We start from the raw sequence: 26,869 nt of genomic DNA on the forward strand, positions 1-26,869 counted from the left end.
CTCATGCACGTCTGACTGCAGGCCACGCAACAGCTTGCGTTTCAGTCAAACTATACACGCATGACCATACCCAAAGTGTATTTTTACACTTCAGGTTTCTTTCCTTAAATACATTTTAAAATATCCCCCCTGTGTAATAAACACTGGGCCATCAGTCATGAAGTTAAAATAATTTATTTTTCAGGCTATACCTCCACACAAACTAAAGAGGTGTTATCAGCAAAGCACATTATGAAGAGCATGGTTGGTAAATATAACTGATTTGGGTTGTAATTTCTGGTTTTGGTTTGCAGTTCAAAGTTATGGAAAATCTTCCTGGACAGACTTTGTCCCAGAAGCAAACTTCCTGAGATTCATACAACCTATGGAAAATAAGAGCTTTTCAAACTTTTAAATTCTGATGTATCATCATATCACTACATCCATGGATGTATTAAGAGAGCTGGATACAGCGCTGCCACTCAGCCTCCCTGCCAGTTTGTCCCAGTGGTCACTCACGGTACTGTAGCAAAAATTCCCTTGATGCCCGAAAAGCATTTTCCCTATAAGCCACCATTATAAAAGAGCAATCTGTAAAACTTTGACTGGACACATTTTACAACTTTTATTTTGCTCTATGTATTATTAATTTTTAAACCATGGAAGTTTCATATTTGTAAAACTTCCCCAGAGCCAGGAAAAGCAAATTATTTGTAAAGAACATTTTTTGGGGGCATTTTGCCTTTATTGGACAGTGACAGCTATAGATAGAGACAGGAAAGGTGGGAGAGAGAGGCGACGACATGCAGCAAAGGGCCCTGGGTTGGAATCAAACCTGGGCCGCTGTGGTAAGGACTCAGCATTAATGGTACGCGCTCTACCAGGTGAGGTACTGGGGTGCCCCAGGAAAAGCAATTTTTACGTGTGTGATGTCCAAACGTAAAATCTATGGAAAGAGCAAGAATGTGGAGCCAACAGGAGAAACACTACTGAGCATGTGCTGAGGGCCACACAACGTGAAAGTAAACCCAGAAGCTAGAAAAAATTTTGGCTTATGTGCTTGGCAAGCAATTGGGCACCATCTTTGAGTCTGGTGTCCAGTTCTCATAATACATCCATGGCTACCTCCTTAACTATAAGAGGGGTTCTGCCCCTTATTGGGAACCATCTGCCTACTGACAAATCCATGTACTTCCTTTGCTTTATGGCTTTGTTTTTTCTCAGTCTAAATTCTCCATAAACAGATGAGGCTAAGAGGTAGAACGGGTCACCCACTAATCGGAAGATCGGCGGTTTGATCCCTGGCTTCCCTTTGAAGTGTCCTGGGCAAGATACTGAACCCCAAATTGCTCCCAAAGGCTGAGTCATTGGGGTGTGAGTGTGTGTGAGTGATTTTCTTTCTGATGAGTAGTTAGTGCCTTGCATAGTAGCCTCTGCCATAAGTGTTTGAATGGGGTGAATGTGACATGTAGTGGAAAGCGCTTTGAGTGGTCAGAAGACTAGAAAGGCGCTATACAAGTACAGTTCATTTACCATTTACCATGAAATGATGAGATTTGGAAGCTATGTTAAATAGTTACCAAAGCACCAATATAATTAAATAAACAGAAACAATAGAACATTTTCACATAATTTAATTCAAAGAACACAGGCATTATTATTATATTATTATTATTATTATTATTATTATTAAGTAGAATATTATGTGCATCACTGGCGAAGAGTATTATCTTTAAAAGGAGGTGCAGTGTCACTATAAGTTTAATGTACAGTGCCGTGAAAAGGTATTTGCCCCTTTCCTGATTTCTTCTATTTCTGCATTTGTCACACTTAATTCAAGGTTCATTTGTCATTCTACAACACAGGGCTGCACAATGAAATTAAAAGTTGTAGCCCCTTCACACTACACACACACACAGAACATATATACAAATATTTACAATTAGAAAAGAATAAAAATCTAAATCAAAACAATATATTGTATACAGTTATATACATATACAGTGGTGAGAAAAAGTGTTTGCCCCCTTCCTGATTTCTTATTTTTTTGCATCTTTGTCACACTTAAATGTTTCAGATCAAACTAATTTTAAATATTAGTCAAAGATAACACAAGTAAACACAAAATGCAGTTTTTAAATGAAGGTTGTTATTATTAAGGGAAAACAAAATCCAAACCTACATGGCCCTGTGTGAAATAGTGATTACCCCCCCATAACTTAACTGTGGTTTATCACACCTGAGTTCAATTTCTCTAGCTACACCCAGGCCTGATTACTGCCACACCTGTTCTCAATCAAGAAATCACTTAAATAGGACCTGCCTGACAAAATGAAGTAGACTAAAAGATCTTCAAAAGCTAGACATCATGCCGAGATCCAAAGAAATTCAGGAACAAGTAAGAAAGAAAGTAATTGAGATCTTGGACCCAAAGGCAGATGACCAGGAAGCGGTATCAGGGTGAACTAGCCGGATGGCTACAGTGTTTATTGGAATTGATGTGGTTTACAAGCAGATACAGCCAGGTACAGGCAGACAGACCGGAAGGCAGACCAGTAACACACAGGTAACAGGGAAGTGGGTTATCGGCTGGCAGTGGTGGAAACAGGGAAGTAAGTCTAAGGTGGCTAAACAGTCCAAAAGGGAGCAGGCAAAGTACAAAATCCAAAATAGGTCCACGGGAGACAAATAATCCAACAAACAGAACTCACGGTAAAACTGCCGGGGAATTGGGCACTGGAAAAAGATGCAACATAAGTTCACCAAACAGCGACACACACAAAAGTCAGGAACACTCACAAGACAGGAACAAAAACTCCAGGCAGGAATCACTCAGCCGGAACAACACCATGTGTAACAACGATGATCCAACACTGAACAAAGAAAGAGACCCAGACTAAATACCCTAGGGGAGGTGAGACAACGGGACACAGGTGCAAACAATCAAGGAAGGCCAACAATCAAAACTGGAGGGAAAACAAAGACAGGAAGTAAAAACCGCAAGAAACACCAGGGAAGGAACACACTACAAAATAAAACAGGTGACAAGTGACAACACCTAAACTACCACATATAAAGCCATTTCTAAAGCTTTGGGACTCCACAAACCACAGTGAGAGCCATTATCTACAAATGGCGAAAACATGGAACAGTGGTGAACCTTCCCAGGAGTGGCTGGCTGACCAAAATTACCCCAAGAGCGCAGCGACGGCTCATCCAAGAGGTCACAAAAGACCCCACAACAACATCCAAAGAACTGCAGGCCTCACTTGCCTCAGTTAAGGTCAGTGTTCATGACTCCACCATAAGAAAGAAACTGGGCAAAAATGGCCTGCATGGCAGAGTTCCAAGACGAAAACCACTGCTGTGCAATGCCAACAATAAAATATGGTGGTGGTAGTGTGATGGTCTGGGGCTGTTTTGCTGCTTCAGGACCTGGAAGACTTGCTGTGATAAATGATGATGAAATGATAAAACTCCCGAAGGAGAATGTCCGGCCATCTGTTCGTGACCTCAAGCTGAAGCAAACTTGGGCTCTGCAGCAGGACAATGATCCAAAAACACACCAGCAAGTCCACCTCTGAATGGCTGAAGAAGAACAAAATGAAGACTTTGGAGTGGCCTAGTCAAAGTCCTGACCTGAATCCTACTGACATGCTGTGACATGACCTTAAAAAGGCAGTTCATGCTCGAAAACCCTCCAATGTGGCTGAATTACAACAATTCTGCAAAGATGAGAAGGCCAAAATTCGATTCAATTTGTTTGATGATCTGAAACATTTAAGTGTGACAAACATGCAAAAAAATAGGAAATCAGGAAGGGGGCAAACACTTTTTCACACCACTGTATTATACAATGGTAATGTCATGGTAATGTTCAAAACCAGCAAAACAGAAAGTTCCATGTCATTCATTTATGGTGGAATGCGGAAGATAAGGTGAGTTGAGGAGTCTCACAGCCTGAGGAAAGAAGCTGCTCTGTAGTCTGGTGGTACGACAGCGTATCCTTCTGTATCGCTTGCCAGGCAGCAGCGTGAACAGGCTGTGGCTGGGTTGCCTTCTTAAGTTTCCTTAAGAAATATAGTCTTTCTGAGCTTTCTTTACCAGTGTGGAGATGTGTGATGTTCATGTCAGGTTCTCTGTAATGCTAATTCTCAGGAACCTAAAACTGTTCACTTATTCCACCTCAGCTCCACTGATGTAGACAGGAGTGTGTGTCTTTGCCTCCTTTTTCCTAAAATCAATGATCAGCTTCTTGGTTTTGCTGATGTTGAGCAGTAGGCTGTTCTCTGTGCACCATTCTGCAAGATTGTTGATTTCCTCTTGATATGAAGTCTCAACACTGTTTGTAATCTGGCCAATGATGTTGGTGTCATGTGCAAACTTCACAACAGAGTTCTCACCGTGTTGGGGATTGCAGTCATGGTCGTTCATGAGTCCACCATAAGGAAGAGACTGGGCAAAAATGATATCCATGGAAGAGCTGCAAGGCGAAAACCACTGGTAACCAAGAGGAACATAAAGGCTTGTCTCGCATTTGCCAAAAAAAAAAACACATTGATGACCCCCAAGACTTTTGGGATAATGTTCTGTGGACTGATTGTCATAGTTTTGGTTTTTGTCCTGTTTCCTGTCTATTTTGTAGTGTTCTCCTCTCCTCGTGTGTCTTGTGGTTTTACTTCCTGTCTTTGTTTGCTTTCCCTCCTGTTTAGATTGTTGGCCCTGCCTTGATTGATTGCACCTGTGTCTCGTTGTCTCCTCTACCTAAGTGTATTTAGTCCGGGTTTTTTCCTTTGTTCAGTGTCAGTTTGTTGTCATCATCATTTGCCTTTCCCGCAATAAATTAATGAACTGCATCTGTTCTGCCTCTAGTCTGCATTTGAGTCCTACTCCTTGTGTTCCCGGCACCCTTGCGTGACATCCACTGCGACACTGATAAGTTAGAGGTGGAACTTTTTGGAAGACATGGATCCCATTATATCTGTCATAAAGCTAACACAGCATTCCACCATAAGAACATCATCATACCAACAGTCAAACATGGTGGTGGTAGGGTGATTGAGTGGGGATGCTTTGCTACTTTCCATAATTGATGGAATCATGAATTCTGGTCTCTACCATAAAATTCCGAGGGAGAATTTCCAGTCATCAGGCCGTGATCTGAAGCTTGGGTTGTGCAGCAAGACAACGATCCGAAGCACAAGAGCAAGTCCATTTCTGAATGGCTCAAAAGAAACAAAAGTAAGGTTTTGGAGTGGCCTAGTCAAAGTCCTATTGAATCCAATTGAGATGCTGTGGCAGTGATGTGAAAGACTGATCTCCAGTTATCGGAAGTGTTAAAGGTGGCACAGCCAGTTATTAAGTTATAAGTTCAGGGGGGACAATTACTTTTTCATAAGGGTGATATAGGTGTTGGATAACTTTTTTCCTTCAATAAATGAAATGATCATTTAAAAACTGTATTTTGTGTTTACTCAATTAAGTGTGACAAACATGCAAAAATAGAAGAAATCAGGAAGGGGGCACATTTCACAGCATTGTAGGGGAATTTTAGCTCAGAGTAGTCCTGACAATGAGCACATTTACTCACTCTTTGTGAGTCTCTCCTACTGTCTGCTCAGTTTGGTGTATCAGCACAGGGAATAGTCCCATTAAATTTTGTACATTGGTAAATGGGATTCTGCCCCTCATCACCACATTTGGAAAGTATTTATTGAAACACTATAGTTGGAAGGAACTGTGGGTAAAATTGTCAGTAATTAGTGAGAGTGGGTTTGGTTGTGTTTATGGATGACTGTTTAAAGTGCTGGCTCCAAAGAAAAACAGAAGGGGAGTGCCATGCAAACTTCAGACACAATCTGTCATGTGTAATGTCCACATGATATCATACAATCAGCCTGGTATGATGTGTTTTCTCTCTTGTCACTACTGTCATTAGTAATGCTCTGTGCAACACAGTCCAGAATATATTTAAAAAGACCATTACATCTGGAAACAGCTGCACTCTACACAGATTTGATTAATTTACTGATTAAACTGATTCATGTTAGAACCTTTCACTGTCTAATTACACTACTGTGGACCTATTGAGTATTATACTATATATATATATATATATATAAAATATACACTTTTTTGGGTGTGAGCAATGTTAACGTTCAACACACCATATCCCTTCTATTTCTGAGATCATGTTGACCATCTGCAGTGGCATCACAAGATATTCCACAATTATATGACAGTATTAAACCTAAGCATGTTATTTTACCATTACCAGTGACCTTTTATTTTGATGAAGAGTAACTGTGACCATGAAGAGGTTTTCAGTTGCATCTTAAAATCAAACCACCCCAATATAACCTGGAGGAACATACTAGCAGAACAGAGCATTTCAGAATCCAAACCTAAATGATATGCCTGATGACAATTATTACAATTCTACTTACCTGAAACATTGAATCTTATTATTTTACCAAGATCTCAACACAAAAATTCAAGAGGCATTCAACTGAATGAAAATACATACCAGTATGTATACTGAACTTGTTTTTATTTGAGATGAAATACACCTGTTGGTAGTATTTGGTCGACCCCATTTGACATAGAGAACTTTCAAATTTAAGTAAGTTTGAAGGTTACATGATTTTGGCTGGACGTCTTATTCACAGTGCAGGAAAATCTCAATGTCGGCACAGGATTGTTTTCCTTTGAGCCGCAGAAAATGTATGGGTGCTCTGGAGGACGGTCCAAGCACCAGTAAGAATGAGGTAGATTAGAGTATGTGCTGGGACTGCCAACTAATGTCCATACAAAGTGTCCATCCTATTACAAAGACTGGAACATGTAATCGGCATTAAAGGAACCGCACTAAGCTGGTTTAAATCCTATCTATCAGATCGATCTCAGTTAACGGTGAGTCCTCTGTGCATGCCAAAGTTAGTCACGGAGTTCCACAAGGTTCTGTGCATGGACCGATTCTATTCACCTTATATATGCTTCCACTAGGCAGTATTATTAGGAAGCACTCCATAAACTTTCATTGTTATGCAGATGATACCCAATTATATCTATCGATCAAGCCAGATGAAACTAACCAGTTAACTAAACTTCAGGCATGCCTTAAGGACATAAAGACCTGGATGACCTGCAACTTTCTGATGTTAAACTCTGACAAAACTGAAGTTATTGTACTTGGTCCCAGACACCTCCGAGACATTATCTAAAGATATAGTTACTCTAGATGGCATTGCCCTGGCCTCCAGCAGCACAGTAAGGAACCTCTGAGTTATCTTTGATCAGGATTTATCCTTTAACTCCCACATGAAACAAACTTAATTGACTGCGTTTTTTCACCTACGTAACATTGCAAAAATCAGGCACATCCTGTCTCAAAATGATGCTGAAAAATTTGTGCATGCATTTGTTACTTCTAGGCTGGACTACTGCAATTCCTTATTATCCAGCTGCCTGAATAAGTCCCTTAAGACTCTCCAGTTGATCCAGAATGCTGCGGCACGTGTACTGACAAAAACTAGGACAAGAGATCATATCTCTCCAATATTAGCTTCTCTGCACTGGCTTACTGTAAAATTTAGAATAGAATTTAAAATCCTTCTCCTCACCTACAAAGCTCTTAATGGTCAGGCACTATCATATCTTAAAGATCTCATAATACCATATTACCCGACTAGAACACTGCGCTCCCAGGATACAGGGTTACTTGTGGTTCCTAGAGTCTCCAAAGTAGAATGGGAGCCAGAGCCTTCAGTTATCTTGCTCCTCTTCTATGGAATCATGTCCCAATTTGGGTTCAGGAGGCAGACACCATCTCCACATTTAAGAGTAGGTTAAAGACTTTCCTCTTTGATAAAGCTTATAATTAGGGCTGGCTTGGGTGAGTCCTGAACCATCGCTTAGTTATGCTGCTATAGGCCTAGACTGCTGGGAGACTTCACATGATGCGCCTCTTTCCTCTCTCCTCCTCTCCCTCTCCATCTGTATGCATTTTCATCCCATTACTGCATGTTACTAACTCAACATCTTCTCTCTCCCGTAGTTTTGTGCTTTCTCATTTCTCACCTCTCTCAGGTATTTCTGCCTCCGGAGCTGTGGGGTCTGGGTCTGTGGTTGCGGGCCGCCTGCTGCCCCCGTGTTCCTGCTCAACAACTGCTACTACAGTTGTTGTTATTGGCTTTGTTACTGATGCTGACATTATTCTTCCTATAGCTGTCATTCCTATTAGTACTAATTTATTAATATTAACACTATAATTACTATTCTGCTATATAAAAAAAAAATTCTACGTGGTCTTTGCATTGTGCCTCTCTAACCCTATCCCCTCCCCCCAAACCCCTCCTCTCTCTCTCTCTCTCTCTCTCTCTCTCTCTCAAAAAACCTAACACGGCAGCGGCGGATGGCCGCCCACCATTGAGTCTGGTTCTGTACAAGGTTTCTGCCTGTTAAAAGGAATTTTTTTCTTGCCACTGTCGCCAAGTGCTTGCTCATGGTGGGATTTGTTGGGTCTCTGTAAATAATATTGTAAAGAGTACGGTCTAGACCTGCCCTATAGAAAAAAGAAAAAACTTCTGTTATGAATTGGTGCTATATAAATAAATATCAAAGGTTTGCTTTTTTCTTGTGAAATACATGATACTCATCAAGTCATTAAAAAAACCTTCAGATGAGATCCGATAAGATCACACTAATGCCCTGTTCTTAAGAAATATAATATATTTGATTGTTTATTTTGTGATGTTTGATCACTTCATTAACTGTGATTATACTCATCCATAACCAGGCTCCTAAGGTGCTCAGTGATCTGGTGGTACCTCTCAGGGTTTCTGGCTCAGTAACGTGGGGTGTGTCTATGGGGAACTGAAAGGTGCCCTTTTGTAAATCCTCATTTGGACAGACCGCTTTTTCTGTCAAGAGGGATCAGTCATGTAGTCATTAATGATCTGGTGTTGTGGTACTTTTATTATATCATTGTGTGTTTGTGGCAGGCATGGACATGGTATTTGAAGTTAAAGTCACTTTGTTAACATAAATTAGCTGGTCAACTAAGTTGACTAGTTATCTACTGCAGATTTTTTTCGACATCCATGCCTGCCACAGGCACTGCTCGGGGACAGCCAAACAGCACAGAGAACCACGCATCCTGTTTGCATATCCTGTGCGTTTCAGTCTTTGGCGGAGCAGTCTGTCAATGCTACCTAACCCGGTAAATACGACATGTGATTGGACTGTACTTCTGAAGAGAGCAAACAATAGGTTAAGAGCAAATGCCCCTGCCTCCAGGATCCTGGCTTTTTTTCTGACCATCTGTTTCAGAGTTTCAGACCAGAGCTGCGAGACAACGCTGCCAGAAATCATGTGACTCACAAGCTCACAACTGTGTGGGCAGATCTCTGAAAAGTGGGTGTTGTAAACTCAGCTCTGAAAGAACAGTCTGCAATACGAGTGCAAATGTACATCCGTAAAAGTTTCAAAATAAAGATTCACCCTTTCGAAACTGAAGTTTCAACATTTCGAAACTTTTTTGCCAACATATGCGCACCAGTTTTTAGATCCCCATTTACAAAGTTTTAAACCTGGAAAACAAACAGAACAGTGACAAATTTGAAACTCTGAAAATGTGTTGGAGAAACACTGCAAAAAGAGTGCTGCAGCTGTGAAGAAGGAAGACTCAAATACAAAATAATGTTTGCAGAGATATTTTTTTTAATTTCTGCCCATCAAAACATTATGTAAGCCTTCAAAACTTAGTTTCAATCTTGCAAAACCTTTTTTATTAGATTTCAAGCTTTCAAACACTGACTTTCAAAGCTTTTTTTTTCCGTTTCAAAACATGACTTGATATTCATCCCATAAGGAGTCAGTGCCTGCTGGATGAAGGAACTCCCTATGGAGAAAGATAAAAACCAGCTGCCTGTCCTTTTCCATCCTGCTTCCTGTGCATTAACCCCTGTCAATTTTACGCTTACCTCCATGTTTCCATGTGCTAGAGAAAAGCTCTTGTTGTGACCAAAGTGGACAGAGTTTTCTGTCAATGTCTTGATAATCTCGCCATCAGAGGTGGAGTGTCCACAATAGAAAGAGAGTTCATCCTCTGGGAGGGTGAATGTCTACACAAAATTTCATGTCTGTAAATATGTACTACCGCCCTGCAGTGCCAATCACTGAGATGAAACTTACTTGAAGTTGTCATCCTCTACAAACTTCTGGAGTTCCTCTATGTAGCGAACTGACAACAGATATTTCTGGACATGTGGCAGGGTCACCAAGTGATCTAAGGAAAAAAGGTTGGAAGAATTCACTTTAGATAAAACACTCAATCTGACACTCCACATATAGTATGTACTGTACAGGATTTGCTGTAAATCATTTTGACTAAAAGAAACATAATTAAACAAAATAAGAAACCAAACAAGAATTCATGCACTAAAACATTGACTCAGTGATGATAGCTCTTCGTGCCCACTTAAATGAAATACAGGACTCTGCATCACTTTGACATTTGTATTCCACTACCAAATTACAAAAAAGAGAGTTTAAACACAGAATGTTTCAGCATACGGGAGTATAACATGCATTTTGACGTTTTGGCTATACCTCCCTCAGTGTGCAATCAAAAAAAGTGGAAAAGTATATGGGCAATCAGCAATATCCCTCTCTTGATCTTGTCTTTCTGGTAAGGAGAAATACTGTGGACAATACTTGAGGACAATACTGCTACATTAGCCTACTTAAAGGTGGGGTATGCGATTCTAATCCAATACACGTCTTTTTGTCAAATTCAGCGAATATCTCCTCACGGTCCGCTAGCTGTCCGTTCAGTGTGCGTTGAAAAAAAATCCATAGTTTGTACACAGCCCTGGCTCTGTAAATGGGAAATGAAAAAAGTGGCTCGGACTGGGCCACACAACACTATTCCAGCCACGATTTGTGTGTCAGGTAACGTTAAATGACTTGCCCACAGACATTCAGCGTACTTTCTAGTTTGCCAAGATATGCTGTTGTTGGGATGTTAGCTATAGTAGCAGGAGAGTTGTGAGTATCGCTGTCTGGAGCTGCTGTGCTGGCTCTGGGAAACTGTCCCGTCCTCTCTGGCTGTTAGCTTCACAGCAGCAACTGCAACGACAGTTTGCTAACCTACAACCTAGCTAACGTTAGTTACGTTACTTGCTGTTTCGTTGTTCACTTCATATCATGGTATTTGTCATGGTATCGGATTTCTCCACAGTCACATACCCCACCTTTAAGGCTGGGGGTCTTCAACGTTTTTATCTGAGGACCCAATATTAAAATTTTGTGTGTCCCAGGGACCCAAGCTCATTAAAATATGTTTAACCATCATAATATCTATATTGGCTCACTATCATTAAAGGTAGAAACATTAATGAAAATACTTAAACTTAAAGAACTTCAGTAAATCATCTCACAAGCCTTGTTTTACATTTTTTAACTAAAATGACCTGTTAGTGACCAACTTCCACAATAAAAACACTTTTAAATATATGACCATATCATATGATCGAAGTCCTGTACTTAGGTCACATAGTGACACCTGAGCAAACTCCACCTGCTGAAGAAGGCTGTGGGATATGGGCGAACCTTGAGTTTAGAATTTTATCACAATATCTTTTAAAGTTTTATGTTGTGTTCTTGAAATACCAAATCACGTATAATAATATATTATATCAATAATTTCAAATACCACTATCAAGCATGTACTATACTGTTTCTACTGGATAATGTAGATGTTGTTACTTGTTTACCATAGTTACATGACATCTGCAGGTCAGAGATGACCCTCAGAAGGTTGTTCATCTGATTGGTCCGCTGCTCTGTCTCTATGATACTGTCTGATGCAGGATAGGCTGAGTCGATGTAGATCATGTCCAACAGGTAGATCCCTGGAGGAGACAACACAAGACAGTGAGTCACTTAGTGAAACTCAGTACGGACATTAGCTTTCTTTGACAAAATGCTTACTTATGGACTGATGGCAATTATGATGGCAAGAGCAGTGATTCACATTAAAACACACCCATTCATTTCAAAGAAAGAATATGTGGCTTTAAGAGTTGTTTTGGCCTCCATGAAAGCTTTAATGACTGAGAACATTCATGACCAAGGATAGTGTGCTCCTTTGGAAGCATTAACATGCTCTGCAATTTTCAATTTTCAATCTGCCTGTTAGACTATGAGAAAACTTCTGTGCAGAGCTGATATTTTGGTCTAATTGTGGAAAAGAAGTCAAGGTCATCAAAAACATTAGGATTCATTGGTTTCAATACATCTCGCCAAACTGCAGTTGAAAATTAGCCAGCTGGTTAACACTGGCACATTTACAGAAATGCTGATTGTGTGCTGTCCTTATAAATAAATAAATTAAATTAAATTATGTGAATACATGACAATGAATACACAGAAAATGTGATGGAAATATGGCTATTAGTTTTCCAGACACCATGCCATGGATGAAAATGCTGGTCAAGGAGAAATATTTAACCTGATAGTGTAGCTAGAAGGACTGTCAGAGGGTCAACATTTTCCTTAGACAGCATGAATATCCATGCTAGATTTAGTGACAATTTGGACAGGTGTTGTAAAGAGACAGTATGTTTCTCTGGACACAAATGCTGGATGGACAAGCTGACAGACATTGCCATCCTTACACTCTGGGCTTGTGGGGAAAAATAAGCTACTATACATTTTATCGATCACTTAATTATGAATGAACATAGCAATGATTTTACTCATAGATGTGTGAGGTGTGCATGTTATTTTTCACATTAATGTACCTCTCTAATACCTCTATTTATTTGGTTTTGGATACTACCTTGGATATTTTCAGTGCTTGGATATGCCAAGGAATGTCTCTCAGGAGCCATATGAATTAAAAAAAAAAAGAATGAAAAAAAGTGATAACCTTTTATTCAAGTGGAAGGGTCACATGTGATTTCTGGCATTACCAAGGACAGGAGGAAAAAACACAGAGCACATCACATGTGTCAAAAAGGACCTGGAAAACATCTGTTGAGTCACCAACTTTCCTACAATTTGTCTTAATTACTCTGCACTAACTGTTACTAAATACCAGAGTGGAAACTCACCCTGAGCCTCACCACTGTATGCTGTATTTGATGTGGTGTACCTTTTAAAAAAATATACAGTATATATACAGTATACAATATATGCACACAGCAGACAGATAGACAAACCGACAACATACAACATACATGCATACCATTTTCCACATCATTTTGTAAAATCTCCAACTTATTACCGTTTGAACCAGGAATGTGTCCAGCTGTTCAAACAAGTCAGTACAGGTCCTCAAGCAGCTGAGACAGGTCTTACAAACAGCCACAAATCAAAACCTGACTGACAGAGTTGAAATGCCAATGATACCAATATGTCTGCACTGAATCAAATAACTGATTACTTTGCAGCTAATATCCCAACATCTGACAGTTTTCCAAACTAAATAAATATTCAGTGTTGCTCCAGAACTGTGTTTATGTTGGGGGGAAAAACGTCAGCATTATTGGGACCATCGTTGGACACTCGTTTTTTCCAGTGAAAACCACACCAATTACATTCTATTAGGGTTGGCTACATAGAGCAGGGTGGTCTACCACATTCAGTGGCAAGAGACAGAACTCTGTGAGATAACTGGCTTTCATTAAGTAATTAATTAAAACAATATGGGGCCTCATGTGGCATTCCTGGTTTGAATCTGATCAGGGACCTATGTTGCATGTCACCCCTTTCTCTGTCTGCCTTCACATTTCTAGACTGATCCTCTACTGTACACCATAAAATAAAAGCAAAAAATTATCTTTAAAACAATCATATGACAAAATATTGAAACAATTTAATTCAATAAAAAACAATTTAATTAATCTAAACTACTATTTCAGGTTTTCACACAGATTTCCTCATTCTCTACTAGGCAGTCTGAACATCTTCATATATCTACATACATGTGTCTCCATTGGTAGGATCCCAAATCTGATTACAATCCATTTTGGTTTTCCTGCGCTACATGCAATCAGTGTCAGCTCTACTCAAGTCCAGAGGGAGGTGTTAATACACCTCTTTTGCAACTGCCAAAAACTGCAGAAGAAGAATAACTTTATCAGTTTAGTTACAACAAATAACAGTTGGCAATAACATCTATAACGTAATATTGGAGGAACTACGAGTGATACAGTTTTATCGTCTTCACATGCTCTCACTCACGCCTCTCCCTCACCCATACAGATTACTACTCTCACCTACACAGATCATTTAGTGCTCAAACTGATCAAAAGATCAGATAAACGCTACAGCAGCTCAGTGTGCCTTCTGTATGATCATATGTGTTGAAATTGCTTGTGGGCTAATTTTAGTAAAACAGTGTGACTTTAGCTGCAATTATCACAGAGGATAGACCCTGGATTGGTTATTTCCACAGACTGTTTACGGACAAAGATACACTTGATGGGATGCATTTGCACCTTTTCAACATCTGGCTGGAATGCGTCTCAAACCACTTCAGGAGGGGAGTGTGAACAATCAGATTTCAATCTATCTCAAATACATGGATGCATTTAGACTTAGCTTTTTTGATAGCTCTCGAATCCACCCAAGATGCATGAAGTAACTCAGTGCAAATTGGATTAAAAATGGGATTCAATTGTCCTGTGATTGCCTTCTCATGCTTTATCATATTGCATATTGCATTCATGTTGTTTGAGTTTTATGAAAAATCTCAAGCTCTCAGCTTCCTGCAGTACCTCTCTTGCACAGTTTTTTCGATGTGCAGGTATAGGTTTGTATGTATGTTTGCATGTGTCAGTGTATATATCTGTCACATTGCTGTATCTTTTAATGTGCAAACAAATCAGTTAAATAAATAATAAAAATTAAATCAAAGATCCAATGTCACATCAGTGGAAAACCCTGACTGTCTGATTTCTGCTGTGTCAAGTCATCTATTTGGTGGTATTTAATGTTTGACTGACAGTGTTTTATGAAAGTATAATTAGTAAGCACTCAGTCAAAGTTTTACCCAAATTTTACATCTATACCAGCAGAATGCTGGCAGCTTTGTTTACAAGTAATAAATCTTCTCTCTGATGTTGACAACATCAATTTGTGGTCACACAAAAAAAGCCAACAGCATATTTCCTTGAATCCTAAACAAAAAACTGTAAAACCAAGACAGACGGCCTCTCTGTCCGTAACATTATGTGTTCACACTTTGGCTTCATTACACACAATAGAAAACAAAACTGAGCTAAATGTCAATAAAGTACATTTTCGAACAAAGAAAAAAGTTAACAGTAGAAAATTGCACACCTCATCAAGGGCACGTTTCAGAGCCAGTAGTCTATGTACACAAGCATTTACTAAAGCCACTACATACTCTCAAGATTGAATGAGCTAACAGATGCCATGAATGTGTTATTCAAATCTATTTGTATTACTGTTTTTAATAACTATTTAGGCAAACACAAGCCTAAAAGACTTTACTACTGAATATGTAAAATAATAATAACTTATAATAGTGTTACCTATTTAGCACCTTTCAAAACAAATTTACAAAGTGCTTTACAATAAAAACATATAATAAAAGCAAATAAGATCCAGAACTTAGTATATATACGTGATAAAATAATTTAAATAATAGCAACAAATACCATCAGATTAAGAAAAAGCCATACAATAAAAGTGAGTCTTAAGAAGAGATTTAAAAAAGGAGGATACTGTGTTTGCCTGCCTCAGATCTCCAGGCAGGGAGTTCCACAGTTGAGGGGCATGGACAGCAAAAGCCCGGTCGCCTTTATTGACAAGTCAAGATTTTGGAACCATAAGTAGAGAGTCCTGCCAGAGGATCTCAAGCAGCGATCATCACATGACTGCAGGAATGTCCACCAGAGCTGTTGCCTGTGAATTGAATGTTCATCTCACTACTATAAGCCATCTCCAATGTCTTTTCAGCGAATTTGGCAGTACATCCGACCCGGCCTCACGACCGCAGACCACATGTAAACACGCCATCCCAGGACTTCCACATCCAGCTTCTTCACCTGCAAGATGGTCTGAGACCAGCCACCCAGACAGCTGATGCAACAGTTGCACAACCAAAGAATTTCTGCACAAACTGTTAGAAACCATCTTAGGGAAGCTCATCTGCATGCTTGTCGTCCTCACAAGGGTCTTGACCTGACTGCAGTTCGTCGTTGGTAAATGCTCACCTTCGATGGCATCTGGCACTTTGGAGAAGTGTTCTTTTCACAGGCATATGGCAGACAGCATGTATGATGTTATGTGGGCAAGCGGTTTGCTAATGTCAACGCTGTGAACAGAGTGCCCCATGGTGGCGGTGGGTTTACAGACATAAGCTATGGACAACGAACATAGGTGCATTTTATTGATGGCAATTTGAATGCACAGAGATACCATGACGAGATCCTGTGGCCCCTTGTTGTTGCCATTCATCCACCACCATCACCTCATGTTGCAGCATGATAATGCATGGCCCCATGTTGCAACCCAGTGAGCACATATTGGGATTTCAACGTTGACTTCCTTGAAACATGCCTTGACCGTGGCTGAATGATGACGTCAGTCTAGCGAGCATTGATGGCATCACAGTCCCACGGAGAATCGCTGGGAAGTGCAGTCCCAGTCTCCACCGGTGTTCCATTCTTTCCTCCTGCTGCTGCAGTTACAAGAAGCCAAATCCTAGCAGGTAACATCAATCTTATAAAATCTGCTGTGCTCAGAAATGAGTGATAGGCGCATCGTGGATTGTGGAGATGTTTCAGTGATGCTGAAGGATAGCGACCCCCAGCTTTCAAAAACTCTAACTCTGGCTGAAATTAACGTGGCTTTTGGTGTATTTAGAGATGTCATATGCGAAATGTATCCATCCTGTAGAGCCGAGCGGACACCTGTCTAGCCATCATTTACGATCTTGCCGTGACCTATGGAGGAACCGCCTTATGAGAAAGGAAAATAAAATGACATGACAAAACAACCAGATATTGTTTTTATTGTAGCTGGTGATTTTAATAAAATAGACCTCAGAACAATTTTATATATATCATACATCATATCATACATCAGCAAATGTGTTGATGTGTTGATCACAAGGACAATAAAATCATTCCCCAACCAGAAAGCCTGGATGAGGACTCTACTCAGAGCCAAAAAAACTGCTTTTAGGTCAGGAGACAAGGAAGCTTACAAAACCGCCAGAGCAAGACTGGCTTTAAAGAGGCAAAGCGGAGACATCAGGAGAGCCTGGAGAGAGACCTCAACACCAACAACACCAAAGACGTGTGGCAGGCGATCAAAAACATCATGTGTGAGGCCACGTTACTAGATGAGCTAAAGACATTTTATGTTCGTTTTGATCTCCCCAACAAAGACTCAGCTGTGAAGTCTACTCCACCTCCAGAGGACCAGCCATTGTCAGTATCCACAGTGGATGTGAGAAGAATCCTACTGAGAGTGAATGTGAGTAAATCTGCTGGGCCTGATAACATCCCTGGCCATGTACTAAGAACATGTGCTAATCAGCTAGTTGATGTTATTACTGACATTTTTAACATATCACTGTCACAGGAGATTGTTCCCATCTGCTTCAAGACAGCCACCATCGTCCCTGTCCCTACACCTGCAGTGTCGAGTAGTCTAAATGACTACCGCCCTGTGGCTCTCACCCCCATTCTCATGAAGCACATAAAAATCAACAATCCCAGCTAGCCTGGACCCTCACAAGTTTGCTTTCAGAATCAACAGATCCACAGAGAATGCCATCTCCACTGCCCTCCACTCAGTCTTCACACACCTTGAGAACCTTGTTTGTTGATTTCAGCTCAGCATTCAACGCAACCTCCTCCATGAAACTGATTGGAAAACCTAGCACTCTGGGATTGAGTACCACACTCTGTAATTGGATATTAGACTTCCTTACAAACAGACCCCAGACAGTTCGGATTGGCGGTCACACCTCCTCCACTATAGTGCTCAACACTGAAGCCCCCAGGGCTGTGTGCTCAGCCCCCTCCTGTTCATGCTCTACACCCATGATTGCAGCCCCCGACATGTTGACAACTTTGTTTGCGGATGACACCACCATCATCGGCCAGATTACAAACAATGACGAGCCTTCATATTGGGAGGAACAATCTACAGCTCAACGTCAGCAAAACCAAGGAGCTGATTGTTGATTTTAGGAAAAATATTATTAGAAACAAAATTTTGCTGCCTGTTTTATAATATCTGACATGCACAAGCATTGAATGACAGGAAGTTAAGTTGGGACTTGTTTCAAGACGTAGATTTAATCGCTTAGTTTTATCTTGTGCTTAAGGTAAAAAAGGTTTGAGAACCTTTTTTTTTTTTATAAAATGCAATGATTTGAGTAACACCCCGCTGCAATCAGCAGAACTTATTCCTTCGAGTGACGGTTGGTTCTCTGATGTTTTTTGAGGAGAAACGTTGATAAATCTGGTTAGAAATCATACAAAGAAGATGCTCCTTATAACTTCAGCTCTTGCCACATAATTGTTAAGTTCAGAATTTTTCCTTCAGTAAGTAATCCAGTGATAGTTGTCTGTACATCCATGATTACTGTGCAAATAGAAACTACTAATGCCATGACTTTTCATGGTGCAGATTCACAAAAATGTAATATTTATATACGTTCATATGATATTATCCAACTTTAGGCTTAAAAGGCTGGGCTCAGGTGGACCCCACTACTAACTAACTCACTCCATTGCAAACATACACTCCCTTTATATATCATCCATAGCATTATAGCAACTGTATTACCAAAATTCATCCCAAAAGGACTTAAGAAAAAGAAAAATACTTTGGGAGTGAAATCTATGAAAATTTGCTTTTTTTAAAATAAAAAATGTTATCAACCTGGTTCTTATATCCTTTGAACAATGACACTCTCCTCTAAACCTGTGGACTTAAAGGCACTGTAGTCATAAGAGGCAGTCTCGAACACACATAGTACCAGTGACATGTCAAATTGGCTTTTCTGAGGAGCCTAACTTATTCTGAAAATTACTAATATATTGCATGCCTTGTTAAGACATGTAGTGACAATACAATGAGCCTCTAAATGGAGGAAGTGAAAACTGAAAACTTCTTGTGTTTAATTACCTTTACATTTGAAAACTACAGAGAGTGGTACAGGATAAAACAGTGAAGGCTGCTGAGACACATTAATCTAATGTGGCATTCTCAGTATCTTCAAATTTGAAGCTTTTTTTCCAGTACAGAACAATCAAATTCTTACATTTTTCCCAATATTTTGATTTTGTCAGTGAATACATCTGTTTAACCCTGTATGCTGAAAATTTTGTCGTAGTTTGCAGGTGCAGTGCGGGTCTGCTCCTCAGTTTATTGGAGTCCTGTCACTTTTATGATCGCACATTTCCCAGCATGTCCACCTGTGCCGTCTGGTCTTTTCCAAAGCCCTATAAAATGCTGTGTCTACCCCCCATTTTCCACATCCTTTCTCAGCCACACTGTTCACGTATCCACAAAACGTGTCCAGAGAACAAAAAAAGTCTGGTCTTAGGTCTAGATATCACTGCATGTGCAAATGGCCACTTGCACCCTGTCTGTTCCATGCTAAATACAAGATATAAGTAATACAAATATTTATTGATCATTTACAACACTGGGTTGTATAATGACATTTTGTTTTGTAGTTCCCTTTATGCTACTCCAAAAAAAAAAAAAATATATATGTATATATATACATATATATATATATATATATATTTTTATATTTCACCTCTGTGTCCTACCAGTGGGTTTTCCACCCACTGACAGTTCCGGTTCAAACGGGAATCAAGGAGCGGCTTGTTTTAGCGTTATCAGTCACTTTTATGTTATTTTATAACGTTTTAAACCAATTGCAGCTGTTTTACTAGTCTTATTATTTTATCACAGCTCCGTTAGTTTTACAAGACTTCTGCGCTTGCCTTCTGATGAAATTACACTTTGCTTATGCTGCCTGCTACTGCTCGGCTGGCTTGTTTTTTTAGCTTGGTGGCTATGCTAACAGACACAGCTATACCAACTACACCCTGTGAGGACTGTGTGCTACTCGTAAAAGCAAACGGAAAGATCACTAACCTTAAGGAGGACATTCGCCATTCATGAACTGCAGAGGAAAGACTGAACAGCTTCATGGACGTGGCTTCTAGGCAGTCTAATCAGAGTGAAAGATGCCAATGTTTTTTATGCCCTGTGATGACTAGTACATCTAGTGTAGTGAAGAATTAAAACTTGCCATTCACACAAAAGGTTAAGTAAAGCTTTGTTCAGACTGCAGGCAAATCAGATTTGTTTCTCAAATCAGATCTTTAAGACAGACTGTCCGCACTGTGATTAGATCGGATTTGTGTGTCCAGACATCACCAACCTATCTGCATGGGTTGCTGTGGTAACGACATAGGCATCATTAACTACTTACGCTGGCGGTCCAACACAGAATCATGAGAAATTGAGATCCATCATCTCGCCCTCCAAACAATCACGTTGTTAAATCACGGTGCAGAACTCCTCTGTCGCACCAGACAAGCTCACTGTGCGTTCCTATACCCATACTATCCAGAAAAAGATTTTGTATGTCCCAATACATAGTATGTCAAATGCAGTACACCAAAAATACCAGGATATCCTACTGCATCCGATCGCATTTTGCAGTATGCAAGCCAGCATGCTTTTCTGGCTATTCTGACTCACAATCCCCTGCGCAGCGCAAGATACATCACATCGACTGAGAGCACAGACAGATGACAGCTCATGGACAGATGACAGAAGCCGCAATGAGAGCGCAATGATAAAATAAAGGGATCCGATGTTATGCAAAAGCCTCATTTGAATTCCTGTAAAATCCTATTCTGCCTGTTAGCTGTTTTATATTGGTACAACTGTTATATTTCATAACTTTTCTCAATCCTGACAACACTGTTAGTAGTAATGGGAATTACGGCTCTTTGAAGAACGTGGTACTAGAGCAGCTACACTTAATTTCAATCATGGTTTATTTACAGTTTGACATACAAAGACACTACATATTAGGACTGTGATGATCTGATTATACACTGTCATATATAAAGTTTTGCAAAAATGTTACACAACAGAATTGACAAGTATGTTACACTACAAATAAAATTAAGTTAAATCTGCTTCACGTGCAGAGCCCAAAAGATACACAACAGAGCATCTCTGCATGAAAATATATTCAACAATAAAAAACCATCAACAACAAAAAAACATCTGCCAGAAAAAGAGATCTATGTGTGAAAGGGGGTAACATGCCTACTGGTGACCAGTCGAATAGACAGATTGTTTGTAAGTAAACAAAATAATCATAATTGCTGTCCAGACTTTCTAAATTCAATCTGGATGTGCCAAAAAACAGATATGGGCTAACAGTCAAAGGCAAAAAGATTTTTGGTAATAAGAGGAATAAGCTATATATCAGGCTTTGATACACACACAATACTTGTTTGTTGGATACATTCATTGTTGGTTTGGGTCTGCACATAGGATTTGTTGACAATAACAAAAATATAGGAAAAGAATAGAAAAATATCACCAGCGTTAAAGCTGCAGTAGGCAACAACTGAACATACACAATGGAAAACCATCTGCGCTTCTCCCGCTGCTATCACTCCACAAAGCCCCTCCCTCCAAACCCACAACTTAGTACGGCAGCAGGAGGAGCCGGTTGCCCTGCGAAATCTCATCCCTCGTTTTCATTCGGGGCGGTGGATTCTTGCAAATGACATTAGGAGCACTACGAGAAGCCAGAGGAACCTGCTTTTTGCAGATTTTCTGTCTCATGTACTGTCAGGATTTAGTGACAGTTTCAGCAAACATGCCAAAAAGTTATTTTTATAAAAGTTACCTAATGAACCTTTTAAAGGAAAAAAATATCACCAGCCAAAAAATAGACTTCAAATGAGAAAGTATTAAATGCAAGTGAAGAGGCTTGATGGGGATGTTGCAAGCAGGAAAATGTAATTTCATTTTATTTGTTCTTTTATGCCAATGCTTTTGTTTTGATTTTAAATGACCTATTTTTAAAAAATGGCTGCTTTTATACAGCGCTTTTATGGATGCTATGGATACATTTCACCCTATGACCATCACATGTTATTGTGGTTAATTACAAATGTGCAAAGTCAAAATGTCCACATTTAGCTCATGTTTTCTGAAACTGCACTGTCTTTAATATCCAACTTACATTTAGCAAAGTGACTTAATTAATGCGAGGCACTGTTTAAAAATGTATTATTAAAACAGAACTGTAAAGTAATGACGACATGTGAAATGAAATTTCTAGAACTGCTTTTGAGCTTGATACAAATATTTTGTCCTGGAATCCTTGCATTTCTTAGTTATTTTGTATAGAACAACAGGCAAGAAGTGATAAGGGCCGTAGCATTTTGCTCGACTGTATTATCTTACTATCACATACTGATCTATTATGAGTGAAACAAACATGCATGTACCCTGTATACACACACACAACCTTTCTTGGTTACCCTGTCTCACTTTAAAATTTAAAACACTGTGAAATCAATCTCAAGATAAACTCTGGTGCTGTAAGCAGTGTTTCACACATACCAGCAAACACACACACACACACACACACACACACACACACACACACACACACACACGTGTTGAAATTCTTGAGCAGTGCAGTGAGAAACATCTTCAGTAGCACACAGGAGACACGCCCCACAGGGGGTCAGGCATTAGAGAGGTCAGAGGTCATGGAACAGGGGTCAGGGAAGTTTGGCCTGCTGCACCCACGCTGGGAGGATGATGCATGAGAGCCTGGGACACAAACACAGAGCAGTTTCCCTGTCACTGCTCTGCTCATCAGCACTATGGCTGGGTATCGTTTAAAAAATTACGATACCAGTAGAGTACTTCATTTGATACCTTTTTTTTCTACTTCATTCGATATCCATCATGTGAATGGAAGCATTCGTAAAATGCCACCACTCCTTCCCATAATTTATACATGAATACATTTTGAAAGCATTCTTTAATTTGTGTGCAGGAGATAAGTGTAGCCAATATACCAAGAGCCAGCACAACAGACCAGCCTTGTTTATCAGAGTGTTGAGTAATGGGAAATCGTTGAAAAGGTTTCAGTCATAGTCATAGTCTACTCTGAGTACTCCCAGAGTAGCTTAAATTTCCAGTTCCCGTCCCATTTTTTCACAATTGAGAATTACTTCCGGATGGGAGCCGAAACGTCTTGATTCTGAAAACAGTGTCCAGATGACTACGACTGAAACCTTTTCTACGATAGAACACTCCTGGACGAATGAGGGACTACACCGTCTTAGTAATGGGAAATGTTAATTCTGAAGGGCTATGAGTTAACAGTTTGAATCAAGCATAGAGGCTGTATTATATAGATCTTTATTGTCATTATGTGTAGCTCTGGTTGTCTGTGTTTTTCTTGTGGTTGGCAACAGCTAGCGGCGCTGCTGCTGATACAGTGGATGCTCCTCTCTGGGTCACTCCTTCTCCGGAGCCGTAATGGGAAACGTTAATTCTGAAGGACTGAGTAACAGTTTGAGTCAAGCATAGAGGTTGTATTAGGCTATGTTCTGGTTGTGTCTGTTTTTCAAACCAACCGCAAGAAACCCCATAACAAACAGCCAGCAGTGGTGCTGATACAGAGGACTGGGTTTTCCCGGTAAACACACCGATCTCTTCGGCTGTTCTCATCCAGTTCAGCCTGCTGCTCCTCTCGCGGTCACTTCTCCGGAGCCTTCTTCGCTGCCGGAGGGTCTCTGGGCTAGGCAGAGCGGACAGGCCGGGTGTTCGCAGTGCAAAGCGGGCTCCGAAGTGACCGCGAGAGGAACCGCAAGCTGAACTGCCAACTCTGTCAAATACACCACACTCGACTTCACCTCCACCACAGACTGTATGTAGCTGCTAGCTGAAGCTGCGGTAGTGGGCCAATCACACGTCGCATTAAATCGAAGAATGCTTGCTGTGATTGGCTGCGAGCAAAACCATACAAATAGTAATTTTTTCTAGATCTGGGTACAAAAAGGATCAAATGCAGGTACCGTTTGACTAGAGAAGTTTCGATACTACTTGGTCGTGGTATTTCGGTTGATACCTTAAAGGTATCGAGTACCGATACCCAGCCCTAATCAGCAATCTGCTTCACTCACACAGATTCAGATCAACTACCAGGACTCAACCGTCATTTTCTACTTATCTGTTATTTTCCAAGTCAGTTTGCTGCAGTGACTGTGCGGTACATCATCTTTTGCCATGCTGCTTAGTGTGTGGTCCGGCTGCCTGTTCAGAGGCCAAACAATGCTGTAACTGCTGAACTGGAAAGGGCCAAAGCCTTTTCAACTGGAGCACAGGAGACAGTGTCCACACAAGAGCTGTATTACAGCAGAGTTGAAGTAGTGGCCAGCAGTGTTTGTCTTGGCTTACTGTAGCCTCTTCTTTAGTTGGACATGTGAAGCTGTTATATGCTTTCTCTTTAGGGGCCAAAATGAATGCTGCAGGGCTGATTTACCTCTCCAGTTCTGATCAGGGTGGAGACCAGAACACAGCTACATAGTATTACTGTAATTTAGAAAAGTTCAACATGTCAGGTTCAGGACCTTTTCGTGTTTGGTAGAAATCTGTAACTTATGTGTTTTGAAATACCATATTTTTTAAAATCTGTATGATTCAGTGTTATCAGATACAAAGAGCAAAGGCGTGAACATTGAATATGTAGCAAACTGCACATTAAATAGAGCTGAAACATTAAGTTATTTAATTGATTAGTCGATCGGCAGAAAGATTAATCTGGAGCAATTTTAATAATCTGTACAATTATTTTGTTAATTTTTCAAGCACAAACTCCTGGTGAGTTCTGAAATCAGCCAGAGTATGAACTGTCCCACAAATACACACACATATGCACAGCCACCCTCCACACACACGGTAGATGTGTATGTTGCTAGCTAGCTACAGCTTACATCTGTACAGTGTTGCTAGGTGAACAATAATTTAGCCCTTTGTACAATGTACAATGAATAATTCTAAAAACCCCTAAATGTACAATAATTTCACAATGTCACAGTTTTTTCCATCAGAGTGAGATGATACGGAGCTGATTTGGAACAAGCCTGATTCTGATTTTTCATTTTTGTCAGTAATGCCGAAAATGATCCAATCACATCTCAGTCTGCACTCAGCACTCACAACGTATTGGCGACTGTATTTCATAAGTTTTGTTCAGTTTAAATGTCAAACGGCTTTGTTTGGCATGTTTATCCTCAAGTTTTGTTTGGTTTATTGTACATAAATGTTATACCTGTAACCTGTCCGCTTACAGTACACGCCGGGCTGCACAGTGTGTCCTGTAGCCTGCATAATTAACTACTGGATTGTAGTCTGTGCCCGTTGCAGTCAACTTGGTGAACTCATGGATGCAAACTCAGTTCTGGCTGTGCTGATAGTTTTCCCTGAAATATGATAATTGTAGAGTCTTTGTGCAGTTGGTTTTCAGCATTGGCTGTTTGGGGTAAAAACAAAAAAACAAAACACTGACTGCAAAAAAAAAACTCCAGCTGTCAACTTTATGCAAATAACACAAGGTGAAAATTTACTCCATTATCATTTTGAATACACCGTTACACATTAACTGTGGTTGAACCTTTTTGGCTGTCAATTACAATAAAGTCGGTTCAAAACACACAAGTGTTAAACACTTTCCTATTGCAAAATCGATGTCATCGCTGCTACGTGTTTGTAATTTCATCACTTCAGCAAATAAATTATCAAAGATGTTACCCAGTTTGAGGACATTTTCATTCAGCTAGCTAGACACACAAAAATGTCCTGAGACGACATGAGAAAATGACATCTCACCAACACCATGTGCAAAGTTCTGATTTTATCTTTAAACATTTAAAGAAGAGAAGTTGAAGTGGATCAAGGAAAAAAGCAGCCTTCATCGTAAATGATTAAACACTTTACAAGATGTATGCAGATTGCGTTATTGCCTACATGTATAACTGTAAAGGCTCAACTGTTGAGGGTAGGGTAAGATGGAAACCAGTTGTGGAACGATTGGGAAGCACCTCAGGCAGTGTTTGGCAGTATTTCAAAGCTCAGCATTTTAGCTGCACCTGTAATGATAATGGGCCTAAGCACCCTAAAAATGTATTCTGTTGATGTGGTTGTTTATTCATACTAACCCTGTAGGAATGTGAAATGCATCAGTGTTGAAAGAAACAAGACAACAAGTCTGAAGCCCGACCGGCTAGCGAGCCAATGTTCATTACGCTTCTTGATACCAAAGTGTTGAATGGAATAAACAATGTACAGAAAATGTTGCTTCTTTTATCTCTAGTTGTTGAGATATGTTGCTGACAGGGCAAAATAACTGAAATGTTATCAAAGACATCAAAAAGCCAAATGAAACTCCAAAAAAATTGGGCTTTCACATATAGACGACAAAGTACTGCTTGAAACTCCAGGAACTACAATCCTTTCCTAACTCTGCGGTTAAGAACCCTTCCACAGTGTGTCATTTTTCTCCATGCTACACCCAAATCCCATTGAGATATACTGGCTGTCCATGATATCAGCTGTGCTGGCAGTTCCAACCTAAATATTACATCTGTATAACACAACACGAAATGCTTAACAAATATTTGCCGATGATGTCATCTTGATAGACACATGAGTTCGGGGTGTAATGTGTTTCAGCTGTGCTTGGTCTGCAGAGCCGTACAGCTTTGCTTCCTGTCTCCCTGCTTCTCTGACGCACAGCAAATCCAAGTCACAAGGCATCTACCAA

At 40.1% G+C, this 26,869-nt stretch overlaps 1 protein-coding gene across 4 annotated transcripts in view; it reads right to left on the minus strand.

Moving 5' to 3' along the window:
• Positions 1 to 26,869, minus strand: part of LOC122865451 (ras-specific guanine nucleotide-releasing factor RalGPS1-like) — a 156,410-nt gene that overhangs the window by 31,031 nt on the left and 98,510 nt on the right. For all 4 annotated transcript variants that reach the window (XM_044173885.1, XM_044173881.1, XM_044173884.1 and 1 more), the window contains 2 exons: positions 11,757 to 11,894; positions 10,174 to 10,267 (listed from right to left, as the gene is read on the minus strand). In XM_044173885.1, the coding sequence (XP_044029820.1) occupies positions 10,174 to 10,267; positions 11,757 to 11,894 (232 nt within the window). The remainder of the gene's footprint in view (positions 1 to 10,173; positions 10,268 to 11,756; positions 11,895 to 26,869) is intronic.

This window comes from Siniperca chuatsi, linkage group LG18, assembly GCF_020085105.1.
Source record: "Siniperca chuatsi isolate FFG_IHB_CAS linkage group LG18, ASM2008510v1, whole genome shotgun sequence".
Taxonomy (NCBI): domain Eukaryota; kingdom Metazoa; phylum Chordata; class Actinopteri; order Centrarchiformes; family Sinipercidae; genus Siniperca; species Siniperca chuatsi.